Here is a 15,250-nt window from a genome sequence, read left to right on the forward strand (position 1 = left end):
CAGGAGCTTAACCTGCATTAATGCAGGGAAAAGCCAACATTCCATTACATCATTTTTTTGTCTGCGTTCTGATAGCCAGTCACTGAAATCACTGCAAACTAGCACCAAGCTAAATATCTGAAAGTCCTGGAAACCAATTTTAAACCTTTCTACATTCAGCACCTGTATCCCTATAAAGCTTTTCAGAGATTAGATTCTGTTGCTATGGTATTGTGTTAAGGAACATTTAACTGGTCTGCTCATTCCAAGGACATACCTGGATTCAAAAACAAAAGATCTAGGCCTGTGCATAATTGGGCCAGGCAGGTAATACAGCATTGGGAATTTTGTTTTTAATACAGAGCTTACTTGCTCTTCCCCATAAAAACATAATCTTAAGTATCCCAAGATTAAGTGCCAAGTCTTGAAGAAAGATCTTGACTGTGTCAAAGTCAAGATTCTGTCAAGGCAAGCTATCTGAAATAGAGTAGAAAGAAGTATGGGTACATAGTACAGCAGCAGAAACACAGATAGGACAGAGTTAAAAATGAATAAAGAACAGTCTAACAACTCAGCCACAGTGTAAGTCACTTAATTTGACTGCGTGTATAAACATTTCATGTCAGCAACCTGCTTACTCTCATGCCAAATCACGTTCATGCTCAAAACATGCACTTAAAAAAATGTGATGGATAAAAACTTTTAAAAAATTAGCAGCAATTATTATCACAAATGATTCTAGAATCAGCTACCTTGAACTAGTGGACAATCCTATTAAACAGTTTGTATTTGCAGACTAAGCTGGACTTCCAATGCTCCAATATTCTCCTGCACCATTTCTCCCTGCTTCACTATCTCACACCTATTTGGAAATTATATGAAACTTGAAATGTTCTTAAACAAGTTTTGTTTTCCAGTTCTTGAACACAGCCCTTGATTATCTTCCTTTCATGGCTAACTTGTATGGCTACTGTCATTCAGTAAACTAAATGTTCAGAAAAGACAGATGATTAAATCAACACTACAGAATAAGGGTTTAGAAACACTCCAACTTCAAATGATACTAAAGCATAACCATATTTCTTCAAGCTTTCTCTTTTATGTTACAAATAATAAAACCAATTGGCACTGTTTCACTGAAAAATAATTTAGGAGAAAGAAAAGATAATGAATCTTGTATTATCTGTATCATAATACTTCGTGGTGTTTTTTTTTGTTGTTGTTGTTATAGTATTCCAATGTATTTTGTTACCAGTTAAAATGCACTTTGAACATTATTTTTCTTATTTTATGCTAGTTGATGCACAGCTGGGGTAAAGCACATCCCAAAATAAAGTGATTAAACATGCACAGCAGCAGCCAACACCACTTACCTGCCATTCTTAGGCTACATTATATCATGCAACAAAAACTAAAAGCAGAAATACCAACAGCATGTGAACCTTCCTGAACTCTTGGCATTGATCAAAGGTATACCTCTTTTACCTTCAAAAGTAATTTCACCTCTACAACACTTGCTGAACCCCCATTTGAAAAGGGATGAGGTTTACTGTCAAATTTCAATGCCAAATCAAGTAAGGTTCACATACACACCTCTACCATTGCGATGTTGGAGAGCTATGAAGAGCTGTTGTGAGTCAAATGGTATACGCTGCATTCAGCGTCCAGAGGCATACTGGAAGTGCACAAAGAAGGAATTAGGTTCCATATTTTGTCCTTCTTTAAGACACACATCTCCTTGTAATTTCAGTATGTCTTCAAAGAATTCAAATTCTTTTAAAAATTATTTTCAAAGTTTTGGTTAAAAACCAAACAGAATTTTGGTTTTAAATTGGAAACTATATCAGATTCCAGACACAAAATGCAATTTGAAAGTATTCCTGGAAACAAAGATTTTACTTCTTAGAAACTTGGGTTATTTTAAAGAAGATTATTACTTTTGTCAAAACTTCACTGAACTTTTCATAGCTCAGGCATGCAAAGCTGTTAGAAAGATGGCAAAGTGAAAACATACATTTAGTACATGACAAATGCAGTCTACTGCAGGCAAAGAGTAATAGATATATAAAATCATCTTCTCACTTTCAAAATCAAGGAAAAAATTTGGCCCCTGCTCAAGGTCTGTGCATGTCAAAACTTTAAGAAGGTTCCCCATGTTAAGGTACCTGCCAAGACAAGAATGAGAGAAAAGAAAATTTTCCTTTATAAGAAGGAACAGCCCAAATATAGTTGATTGAAGTGGTGGGGAAGAAGACCAAGGAGTTCCATCAGGCATGGACCCGTCCTTCAGGCTCCCTCTTTGCCAGGGGGAGGAGAGCCCACCTCGGGGCCGTCCAGCTGGTGATCCCAGAGATGCAATGCAGCTTTCCTGTCAGAAGTGACGTACATCAACATCTTCACAGCCTCCCCTTTGAGAAAGGGGCACAACTCCAATTGGAGGTCTTGTGACTAATTCTGTCCCGGTACACCTTAGCACCAGTGTCCTGAGCAGGAGTACCATATTGAGGGCTAATACCATATTTGTCAGCACTGACATGGTAGTAACACTACAGGATTTTACCTGATGGGACAACAGAGGAAAAGAGTTTTAATTTTGTAAGCTCTCATAATTTTGAGAGACGATCATTATAGAAAGCTGAATCAAGATGCATCGCATCATTTCATTGTGCAGAAAATGCCAACACAGGTAATCTCCAGTTCTCTTGCACAAGGTGCCTAGAAGATTTAAGAAGTTCAGGCAATTCCACGTTGGACTTTTAGACGTAGAAATATGCATTAACTGCACCATGAATGAATAAACCAGAACCAGGAATAATTTAGTACTTGCTGGTATATAAGATAGGATTACAGAGAACAACTGCTCAGTACAGATTACCATGGCATACTGACAGAATTTTTCATTGTATGATTACTTGATTTGCAGGCAGATGGATGGACATCACTGACCACAGAGACCCAAAATGACTAAGCACAAGAAAAGAAAATTTACAAAGTAGCATGATGGTGGCTTGGCTCCTACTGAGGAAAAAACAAAAAAACAAAAAAACACGAAAACACAAAAACAAAGGCAAAAAAAAACCAAACCACATGCAACCCTTTTTCAATTTGCAGATTTGCAACTGAGTCCCCTAGCCTTCATTGCAGCAGGTATAAGCAACCCTCTTCATACCATTTCAAATGCACCAGCTGTGAAGGGCTGAGAGACTTACTTTCAAAATCCAAGAAAAAATGTGCTGCATTGTGGTCTATGTCCCTGGTTAGCACCTTAATGAGATTACCCATGCCAGCAAACCTAAAAATAAAAATGGCAAAATAATTTAGTTCCAATAACCATTTCCTATTTTCAGTACACGCCTGGGTTAGCTGGAGCGGGGCTTCCATCCAGGTTTGCACACTGCAGATCCATCACCTTCTGGCAGGAAGTAGTGGATGTGCACTAAACAGTGCATTTCTTCTCTTCTTCTCATTGATTATTGAAAATATGAAAAGTAATTGTTTCGACAAAAATGAAGTTCTGAATTGCCATCTCCTTCTTAGCTTAAGAATTATGCTACCTATGATAACCAACTGTTCTGCTGCAACCTACAGCCATTGGTACTTAGGAAAACAATGACCTCAAAAGGACTGGTGCTGTTTTAAGCCTGATTTTGACTCTCTCCTCATCATTCAAAACAAAATTGGGAAGTGTCTCAGTAGTAGTTATCTGTGGCCAATGAACAGTTCTTCCCATCAAATGAGGTAAAGTTACAAGTCCAATACAAGTTGAATGCTTTCAAAAAAAAAAAAAAAAGAGACAGGTTGCAACAGTTGTTCTTATTTATGTTTGCTGTCACATTGCAGCTAAAAAGAAATGAAAAGTAGAATGAAAATTAAACAGTCATTAGATTAATCTAGGTCAGATAAGACGTTTTCAAACACGAGTAAGTTTTCAAAATAAATAAATACTTTCAGCAGGACAATGAAAATAACACTTCATGAAGAGGCAGCCTTTTCAACGACTCTCCAGGTCTTACAGAAGCTAAAAATACTTAAAATCAGAACCCTGGAATATCAGGAATTTAGCGAAGTACTGCTGCAAGACAAACTCAAGGTATTACTGATTTAAAAACTTTTAAGAATAAGTCATTAGTCAAACATTTGGACTCAGCATAAGATCTAAAAATCAAGCTTCAAATTAGTCTTATTATGTCAGTCGATCAGTGTCTTCTCTTTGTCTTCTGCTTTGAAAGTGATGGTTACTTGGAGGGAAGCAATATGTAAGAATTGTGAGTTTATGAGGAAAAAAAAAAGCAATGTGATACCTAAACAAAATATTTGGCAGACCAAGGCTTTTCAACTTGTGCTGCCAGATTTCTTCAGTTCCTTAAGAAAATGCAACCAGTGTAGAAGAAAAACTAAACCATCAGAAAGTGATCGACTTTTTAGGATCAAAAGCTAGAGAATCAACAGCAACTAACCCCAGATTTCTGAAAATAACTCAGGGCCAAATTAGTAATGTTAATCTAACAACTTCTGCAGAATGACCAAGTAAAAAGTACAAATCTAGATTTGTAGGAAAGCACCTCTGATTACAGTGGTTTCTGCTTATAGAAGTTAATCACCGCATGCGCTCCTTTTTGTGCATTCAATGTCTCCCTTGAAATGTCAGAAAAGCAAAGTCCTGTTTCCAAATTATTTAACTTCATTCAGAAGTCTGATCAGATCTCTCAGCCTTTATTTAAGGAAGTTTCAGGTTAGGATGTTCAATTGAGACTCATCTTAAAAATAAATTACCAAAACAAGTGCTTTTCTACAGCTTTCTATTCCAAAGCTTACAAGCAGCTCTGTGCCAACAGTACATAAACAAGCAGTACCAGAAAGCAGAGAATCAGTTTTTTTTATATCTCACAAGCATATTCTGAAACAAAGGACTGAAAGAGTCACTTGGCCCACACCTCAACAAGGACGTCCATGATATAGAAAATGCTGAAATGAAGACATTCTTTAACACTTTCAACAAGGGCAGTACAGCAGCAGAAATACAAGTTGCCTAAGGCCAGCTGAACCTGTAGATTCAGACTCAAGAGCCAAATCTCAAACAGTGCCTTAAGCATCATAATTCCAATGTTAACAGAAACGTAGCAAATAAAAGTAAAGGGTATTAAGAGCCTATGGAGAACTTAAGGTACACCTAAAATTACAAATTATTGGCACATTTCAGTTTATCAGCTGCAACATCTGCACATTCACAAAAATATTTTCAATACCTCATAGGAGTTCCTCTGTGTAGTTCTGCCTTTATTTTGCTATTAACCAGTCTCACAACAGTTTAAAGGGTCATACACGGGGTATAAACACTGGGTAACATTACTTTTGAATGTCAGATTGGAGCAAGTTAGTAAGGTTACAGAAAAGCTACTGCAGAACAGCCCATTTAATTGAATCCCTACTGGTTCCTAAAATGGAGTTAAGGGGTCAGGGACTCAATTTTGCCAGACAAGTACTTTCATTCTGACCTTCATCTCCCAGAAAAGTTTGCTTATGTTGAGATACCATTTTTTCTCTAGGAATAAGGTTAACCAATACACTAAAGCCTACTATGAAACAAAAGATATAAAGCAGATTGAAGCAAAAGATGTAACTGATCTACCTGATGGCAACTGTTCAGTGAACCATCTCTCTAAGAACAGGAGAGCAATTGAAAGTGAGAGTAAATTGAACTATGACAGCAACAAGATGAGATGCTGGAAGAATACAAAGGGATGTAAAGCTGTACATACATGTCTTAGTAATAAAGTTCTTAACAGACCTCTCTTGTGCATTAAGCATACTCGAGCAGTCTGAAGTCTATATGAAGGCAAAAGCCAACAGCAGACACTACTGACTGCACTTCCTATCCTGCAGTTTGGCTTTGCTGCAATGCCAAACAGCTGACTTAGAACTGGAGGTGACTTTTGCAGGCGTTAACACCTTCTGATCCACAATCATTCCAGCATCACTGGAACAAAACCCATGATTACATTATCAAGAAGGAAATTCGCTCATTGAAATCATAACATCAGAAAGTCCAGTCCTAAGTACAGCTTACATCACTATTCTGAAGCTGTTCAGACCTTCAAGCTGAATCAAGTTCTGTTACTCTCATTCAGAACAAAGCTCAGTTACAAACCAGCAATTTTTTTTCCCCTCTTAGCGGTCTTTATTAACTTTTTGAAGCACATTGGTCAAATGTTTCCTAACTCATTAGGAAAACCAGCAGTGTAAGATTCAGTAGATCAAACAATTGAAGTTTCCTGTTGACATGACTCCATTACCATAAAATCAGAGTAGAAGAAAACTACTATTCCTTTTTTGGGTCCAAAAGCTGAGCATCCCTGTGAAGCTGCCCCGGACCCGCCTGGCATGCTGTGTATGCCAGCACAACGCATGAGCCACGTGGAGCAGGTTGTGGGAAATCAGAACACTAGCCAAGAACATGGGTTAAACTTGACCTACTTGCACAGAGTAAGACATACGGAATGCCACATTTGATTACAGTGATTTGGCCCATTACAGCCTTGTGGGGTTGTATGATTTTGAGTGTAGTGTCATGATCAGACAGGCGGAAAGCAAAGGCATATTTTCAAAACAAGTCTTGCACGCATGCCCTTCATGCTGAAAACATCTCTGACACGTTTCAATATTTTTTTTCCCTAATCTAAGCCCAGGGGAAATTTAATAGAAATCCACAGTGCAACTTAATTCAGGCAAACACCGAAGACATTTCCCCCTCTCACCTGAAAGAAAAAGTGTACATTGACAAAGATCTTGTCTGCAACTGGTGAACAACTGGAAAACTTACTGACTGTTAGATGTAAAATACTAGAAAGATGATCACGTGACATTTTGGATTTTGCTTTCTTCTCTGTTAGACAGATAGCATGCTCCCAAACTAATATGAAGTTAAATAAACAAACGTGAGAAAAAACACATTTGTATCACCAAGGAATGTCTGCTACAAGAAAATACCTGTTCTTCTTTTGAAAAAGCACATGATTTCATTTCCATGATTTCTTCTAATAAGATTTACAAGTAAACACTCAGAGCACCAAAACTGTACCGTGTTAAAACCTTGTATCCATGCTCTGGAGTTTGGAGGAAGAAGTTAAGCACAATGCAATATGCAAAAACCACAAAGTGCAAACATTTTCTTACACAGATGTAGGATTTTTCAGTTGGGTGTACGTGGTACAAAACTCTCATCTAGGAAAATTTTTGGTAAAATTTTAAGTGGAAGACACAGTGTGAAAAATACAACATCACAACGTGACACTAAGTGCTATATATGAAGCTATAAACTTAGTGCCACCTCAAACTAAAACCTAACTGGATGTTTCTCTGTAGTGTTCCTCCAGAATAATAATCCCATTAGCCCAGCAATTGCTTCAAGGCTTACTGAACATTCCCTGCCTACAGTATCTGGACAGTAACAGGAAAAAGCCAGCGAATAAGTGGTTGCTCACAACAGTGGAATCAAAGGAAGCCCTCAGCAACAACACATGAGCTCGAAAAGCGGATGGCCCATTGGATCAAGTGTTATTTTCTACTCCAATGAAGCAGTTAAGCTTTGTAGTCAGTGAGAATACATCTGCCCTCAACCTTAAAAGCCAGCAAGGCTGCAGGCTTGTGAACTACACCAAAGGAATCGCTCTTTTCAGAAAGTCTTCATATTTCCTTTGAATCCAAATAGGTTTTTCCCAATCTAATGCAGATTTCTTTCTTTTCTGACTAGTGCCAGGGAAGTACAGATACCTTCTGACACAATCTAATCCCCACTACTGTTAGTGATCATGGTGCTTAAAGCAATTAAAAAACCTAGCTTTAAACAAAGCCCCAAAATAACATTGCCAGTAAATAATTAATGAAGTAATACTCATTATCACTCAGTCTGGGGAAAAAAAAAAAAAAAAAAAAAGACCAGCAAGTGAAAACTATCAAGTTTAGATTCAGAAGTCTGCTACTATTCATTTGAAATGAGCTAGATTTTGAAGACGGTCTCATATTCAAGATTCATCATAGCTATATCAATGTTATTAATATCCAATGTATCACTTTGATCCTGACATCTGATTCACACTGTTGAATCAAACATATGGAAAGTGCCACTCCAGTCACCAATTCTACATAGAACAAGCTATTTCATTCATCACTAGACAATCTAATTAGAGAGGATTTTATTAGTTTTGTACAAACTGTTGCAGCTTACTTCAATCTTAGGTAAAGATCCATGCACTGCTTTTCACTCCTGACCTCTAGTGGAGATTCCTTAACATATCACTCATCAGTGAAATAAGCCAAATTCTTTTCCCTCTAATAAACTGAAAAGGAAAAAAACATACACCACTGAATTTCTAGGGTTTGAATAACCATAAAACAATTTGTACTAACAAACAGAAAATATATTTTTTTGTATGGAAAGTAAGTATTCAGCTATTTAATAAAAGCACAACTTAAAAGGTGTTCAGGGCTGCCTCTGATGTCAGGTCTTTTGGCTAAGCTGACTTTGGTACAATTAACTACTTCAGCTAAAAATGAGGCTACTTTCTGAAGATCACACATCATCAATAAAACCTGTTTTCTGAACAAAAATGAGTTAAAAATCTGTCATATCAGGAAAACGGAGCCCTGCCAGGAAAAACAGTCTAGTAAAAAAGGCTCACATTCCTTGAAACCAGAATTGTAAAATATGGTCAGGTCAGTGTTTATTCAGTCCATTTTTCCACTTGGAGGAAATCAAGGGAAAGGCACTGAAGACTCTGCAGTTACTTTAGAAAAAGCACCCTTAAAGCCTTGTTAATTCAGGAAAATTCTAATGGCACAGCTGACACTGAATAACTTTGTTATTTTATCATACTCAGATCAGGTAAACATCATAAAATTTCACAGTCAGACCTAATTTGCTTCAAAATATTATTCTTATTTTAAAAGCAAACTGGACTGAAAAGGGGAGAGACCAGGCTCTGGAAAATCTACTCTGGTTTACTCTTTGGTAACTGAGCAATTCTTCCAAGATTATCATTAGATGTGTTTCCCTTTTTCCTCATAGAATCATAGAACGGCCTGGGTTGAAAAGGACCACAATGATCACCTAGTTTCAACCCCCCTGCTATGTGCAGGGTCACCAACCACCAGACCAGGCTGCCCAGAGCCACATCCAGCCTGGCCTTGAATGCCTCCAGGGATGGGGCATCCACAGCTTCCTTGGGCAACCTGTTCCAGTGCGTCACCACCCTCTGAGTGAAAAACTTCTTCCTAATATCTAATATCTTTTCAATGTAAGTCAGTCTGCTTTCAAACTTAATTCTGAGAGACACCACATCTAATTTATTTTCCAATTGTTAGAATGAAAAAAAGACTTTGTTTACAGCTATTTACACGTGAGCGCAATTTACACTTTGCTTTGCAATCTCAGAAGTCTTTTGCAGAGCTGTAACTTCTCCAACAGAGGTCGCTGCCATACAAGGTGATCTGCCAGATGAAGGGAAGCTCCTAACAAATGCGGCCATACCATCTCAGTGCTTTCATGTCAGGGAGCCAGCAATTCCCTTCCAGCCCAAATACTGCACTTAACCAGCTGGGACAGCTACAGCCCAATTGGCTGATTTCCAAGTTTGTTTGTTGGTTTAAATCTCAGCTTTCTTATATAAAAAGAATGTGAAAGGTACATGAAGAAGAAAAAACAAAAATCCACATTCAAGGAGAGATCAGTAAAATTTACAAACTTATTTTACAAGGAAGTTTACTGTACATAAGATGGTATTAAAACTGTGCTATACTACCATATGACTAAGTTTAATATTCCAAGGCTACCATCCTTTAGCTAATGTAGTTCAAGACCTATCAAATTCCCTCTTTCACCCTCTCTTCCTCCTCCCCCCCCAAAAAAACAAACCAAAGACCCCACACAACTAAAACACATTCTGTGCACTAAGTCCTCCCCCTCCCAGATTTTCATCTCAGTGTAAAGAAAAAGAAAAAGAAAAAGAAAAAGAAAAAGAAAAAGAAAAAGAAAAAGAAAAAGAAAAAGAAAAAGAAAAAGAAAAAGAAAAAGAAAAAGAAAAAGAAAAAGAAAAAGAAAAAGAAAAAGAAAAAGAAAAAGAAAAAGAAAAAGAAAAAGAAAAAGAAAAAAAAAAAGAAAGAGAAAAAGAAAAAGCACTACAGAATCACCAAATCTGTAAACCTTACTTTTTTTCTGGACAACACTTAAGATATTTTCCATCTCTAACTTCAAAGTCCAAAAGAATTGATCCACCACATTTTAGTGCTGCACTTGTGAAAACACACTCCGCTGTGATCCTGTTTTTAATTGGGAAATGTGTTTTCTTTCAAAGTAACTCATTTCCCATCTATGTTAATCAGACTGCCATAGACTGCAGTGACCAAGCTGGATGATTTCCCCTAAGTTCTATCAAAGAGCCTGGCTACTACTGCCATCTAATGTACTACTGCAAGGAGTGCACTCAGCTGCACTGCTCTTAATGTTCCAATTAAACACTCTGCTTGAGCTTGATTCTGGACTACTGCACAGAATTCCTTTAGTGCCTTGGCTCACATCTTCTACACTAACAATGTTACTACCTAGGTATCAAGCTGATGGATATAAATATTCTTTTACATATTCTATCTGAAAAAGATTTTTGGGGCATATCAGTACTGAAACGCAAATCTTGTGTGTATGGAGCCAATGCTGACTGTCAATTTGATAATTCATTTCAGTGACACACTTGCTCTGGACTCCCTAGGAGGAAGAAGCCCTCTGGCCCTCCAAATCACATAACTGGAAAGACAGATATGTGCATTTCAGGAAAGCTTTCTGATTAGCTTACAGAGCTTTCTTTCTCGAAGACACCAGTCAGACAAAATATGTTGGACCAGGCCTTTTTCCCTTATCAGGAAGCAAGTGTGAAGATATAGATCATATTTGGTCTAGATTCCTCTAGCTGTACTTTTCTTCTGTATTCTCCAATCACCTCTCAGCGTTGTCTGCAGGGGTATGTCTGCTATTTTCTGGTGATATTATACAACCTGCAATCCAGTAAGATCAGTACAGGTATGCAGAATACTACATACTGATCTAATTCCTGCACCAGTCCATCAGTGACTTCTTCAAGCTCATATCAACTTGCACCACAAAAACATTTGCTCTGATCTACCTGTCCGACTGAAAGGGAACTGAAGTCTCAAAATCAGTAAATACTTCAGAAGAGACCCTCCCTGGTTTAGCTATGAGAATGCAGAAATAATTTAACCTTTCAGGGGAGGACTACAGATTAGAAAAAGTTCTGTTCTGGTGATATGACTACAAGGAAAACTATCAAAGTGCAATTAACTGAACCAGTCAGTAATCCAACAAACATAAGCTAGCCGGATTGCCATTTTGTTTGAATTACTCAAAAGATGGCTTTTAAAGCAAATGAAGAGAAACTATAGGATGAGAAAGAAGATCTCTGAATAAACAGTTTGAATGAACAAAGAAAAGGAAAAGTGACCAAATCCCACACCAGAGAGGAGTCAGCAGAGGTCTGCAGGAGTGCCATCCAATGCATTGGCAGATGACATAGCAAGGACCAGAGCAGCAAAGTGAGAAAGTCCGCTAGCAATGCTGCTACTCAGGATAGCAAGAAAATATGCAGCAGACAAAATACAAAAGAACCTCACAAGGCTAGTGCCACTTGACAATAAAACCTAGCTTTGGAAGTATAAAGTGATGTATCAGGGGAAAACCAACCCTAGCTTCGTGCTGAAGATTATCAGCTCCAAGCTGGCTATTACAATTCTGGAATGAGACTTTGGAGTCATGTTCAATTTAGATAAGGTTTGCACATAATTGAGCTCATGAGAAGCTAAAAGAAACACCGACTACACATACAGAAATAAGGAAAATCATTAATCAGCAACACATACAAGGAAACTCTGGTCCCTAAATCTCCTTAAGGATATGGAAGAACAGGAAAAAAGTTAATGAAGAAGTACATCGATGATCAAAACTCTGGTATGACTTCAACACAAGAAACAGCTTGGCTTCTTTAACTCATCTGAAAAAAAAAAATATTCTGAATTGGGAAAAATACAGAATACACAATCACTGGAGATATGGGGAACACAAAGATGTAAAATGCAGACTCTTAACGCGTGCCAATCTCACTGAACAGAACAAAAAGAAATTAGGCTAAAGAATAAATAACAAGCTGATGACTCTTCCTATGCAGGTCGATTTCAGGGAAAGGGTACTACAAGCCTGTAGCAATTTTAGGGGAAAACAGGGGCATATCTTGAACTGACAACCATTACAAAACTGAATAGAGTTAATAATTACATCTGACTTGAAAATAATACATTAGAACCATCACAAATATATTTTCTCCTCACTTCTGCTCTTCCCTAGGCATCTGCTTACATTAAGGTTTCAAGCTTTACAAGATTTTCAGCTTCGACTTTTAACCTTATTCAGAAAGTGCCATCTGGTTAGATTTGACTCATTCTTTGAGGCTTTCCACAATTTCCAGAACTTTACCATTGTTATCTTATTGGTGTTTTCACACTGAATGACTTGCTTGGGTAGGGCTTCTGCCAATCCCTTCAAATCTCTTACACTGCTGATTCCCAGTTGGTTTAAGATGCTGTCAAACATATGGCAGCTGTTTTGTCTCAGTACAGCTGGAATAGGTTAAAACAGACAGAGAGCTGTTTAGGGCAGCTGATGAGGCCAACAACATCTCCATTTGTAAGGTATTTCCCTTCAACACCAGAAATATTGTTGGTTCAAAGAAAACAGAAATTTCTTGCCATATGATGTAGCTGTTCTCTGGACAGCCTTCCTCCTGAAGGCAGTACCATTTCCAGCAGTGCCCCTGAGCCTTGCTAACTTTGTGAGATGCTCACCTTCCTGAGCAGCTGAAGCACCATCCTAGTAGAGGAATAAGTGAGTGTGAAAAAATGAGCAAAAGCAAGAGAACGCATCCAGAGGGAAATTAAAGGGTGATTCCTGAAGAAAGCATACTTGGCAAGATAGTACCCACTGCAAACACACACATGCTCTAAAGGTTTGCACTAGTTGAAACTGTAATTTTGGTAACATACTTACCCATGACTTTGGATGTAAATGCTACCAAGTGAACCAGCTACTACTGCTAGCAGTTCTGAACTGGGAAAGTATTACAGCATGCCTGCCCCGATCCCAGACTCATTCTGTAACTCCAAAGAGGCAAGACGGTAGGCTTGAGGGACTGTCTGTCTGATCTAACATCATGATGAGCTCTCCTAAGAGCTACAACAAAAAACTGATAAAAATCTCAACAAAATCAGTGATTTCAGAAAACAATTATTTCAATATATGGATCAGGTATAAAAATCAAGGGCAATTATTTCAGTGACATCTATAATAGCTTATATTCTTCATTTCTAAATGGGTTATTAAAAGTTTTGGACATGGAACTCAGATGTTTTCCACTATTGTCAACAAAACTGACATGTCAACAAAAATGACAAATCAGTTTAATCATCTCCTCAGAATTCAGTGAGCTTTTTACTGATTCATCAAAACTGTAAGGTAAATAAATACTATTTCACATTTGGGAGCATTACCTTTCCAACGTGACAGATGAAAGATAGCTATGCTGGCACAGCACAATAAACATGAAATATAATACAAACTCCATGAAGTAGCTTAGGTAAGCAGAAATAATAAAACTATGTAAGGGAAAAACCTTCACATGAGCATTTGCCACCACTTCAGACTTACAAACCTTCTCAGGGTCTTGGTATCTGGTTCAAGGCACATGGTTCAGGAAAGATTTGAAGTTAAATAGTGACATTAATAAAGATACAAAATCAATATTGGTAAAAACAAACAAACAAACAGTCACATTATTTCTGCATTCAAATTTCCAAGAACTTTAAACATGATCTTCCAAGGTAAATTTTAAATTACAGAATGGCTTGTGTTGGAATGGACCTTGAAGATCATCCAGTTCCAATCCCTCTGTCATAAGCAGGGACACCTTCCACCATATCAGGGTTCCTCCAACCAATGTGGCCTTGATTGCCTCCAGAGATGGGGCATCCACAGCTTCTCTGGGCAGCCTGCATCTTTAACCACAGACATATATATGGCCACAACAAACCCACGCAACACTACAGGCTTGGGGCAGAGTGGCTGGAACACTCTGCAGAGGAAACAGACCTGGGGATAATGATCAATGCTAGGCTAAACATGAGCCAGCAGTTCAGCAGTGTGCCCAGGTGACCAAGAAGATCGATGGCATCCTGGCTTGTAACAGAAAAAGTGCACCCAGCAGGAGCGGGGAGGTGACTGTCCCTCAGAACTCAGCCCTAGTGAGGCCACACCTTGAGTACTATGTTCACTTTTGGGTTTCTCACTATAAGAAAGACTCTGAGGCCCCAGAATGTGTTCAGAGAAGGGCAATGAAGCTGTGAGGAATGGCTGAGGGAGCTGGGATTGTTCAGTCTGGAGAAAGCTCAGAGAGTTTTGTAGCTCTCTACAACTACCCAAAGGAAGGCTGTAGTGAGGTGGGAGTCATGCTCCCACATAACCAGCAACAGCACTAGAGGGAATGGCCTCAAGTTGTGGCAGAGAAGATTCAGGTTGGATGTTAGGAAATACTTCTTCTCTGAGAGAGTGCTCAGGTGCTGGAATGTGCTGCCCAGGGAGGTGGTGAAGTGTTTAAGAAACGTTTAGATGTTGTACTGAGGAACATGGTTCAGTGGGAAATACTGGTGATAGATGGACAGTTGGACTGGATGATCTTAGATGTCTTTTCCAACCTTGGTTTATGATTCTACACTGGGCTACAGATCAAAGTCTTCAAAGTAAACATAACAGTTCTGCAGAAGTAGCTTTTACAACTTGGAGAAAAGAAATACTTGAAGAGAAAACTGCTGGTATTCAGTGTGGTGGTTCGTTTTTCTGCCCATATTATACAGTTTTAACTTAGGAGGGTTTTCAAGCAGGTTAAGTTTCAGTTCTTACCTACAGCCAGTGCTGCACTCTGTTCTTGGCCTCCACTCTGTTTCAAAAGAAGAACAGATTATAAAAATACATTCTTTCGCACCTAAAGTCTTCAGAATAATGCTATGCAGCCCTGCACACATCTGTTTCAGACACTGCACCCTTCTTCAGAATCTACTTCTTAACTATGGTTCTGGACTCATGCGCCACTTTGACTTTAGAACAATTCTGCATTCTCATTTTTTAATGCATTTTTCAATCTCTAGGCATATAAATAGGGAACAC

The 15,250-nt window shown here is 38.3% G+C and overlaps 1 protein-coding gene across 17 annotated transcripts in view; it reads right to left on the reverse strand.

Annotated features, from left to right (window-relative positions):
- Positions 1-15,250, reverse strand: part of CYRIB (CYFIP related Rac1 interactor B) — a 99,730-nt gene that overhangs the window by 13,999 nt on the left and 70,481 nt on the right. For 9 of the 17 annotated variants that reach the window (XM_031591228.2, XM_090137996.1, XM_090137993.1 and 6 more), the window contains 2 exons: positions 14,987-15,023; positions 2,062-2,144 (listed from right to left, as the gene is read on the reverse strand). In XM_031591228.2, coding sequence (XP_031447088.1) covers positions 2,062-2,134 — 73 coding nt within the window. In that variant the 5' untranslated portion in view covers positions 2,135-2,144; positions 14,987-15,023. The other 8 variants (XM_090137998.1, XM_090137999.1, XM_090138000.1 and 5 more) reach the window with 4 other exon arrangements.

Source organism: Phasianus colchicus, chromosome 3 (genome assembly GCF_987193195.1).
Source record: "Phasianus colchicus chromosome 3, bPhaCol1.hap1.1, whole genome shotgun sequence".
Classification (NCBI taxonomy): domain Eukaryota; kingdom Metazoa; phylum Chordata; class Aves; order Galliformes; family Phasianidae; genus Phasianus; species Phasianus colchicus.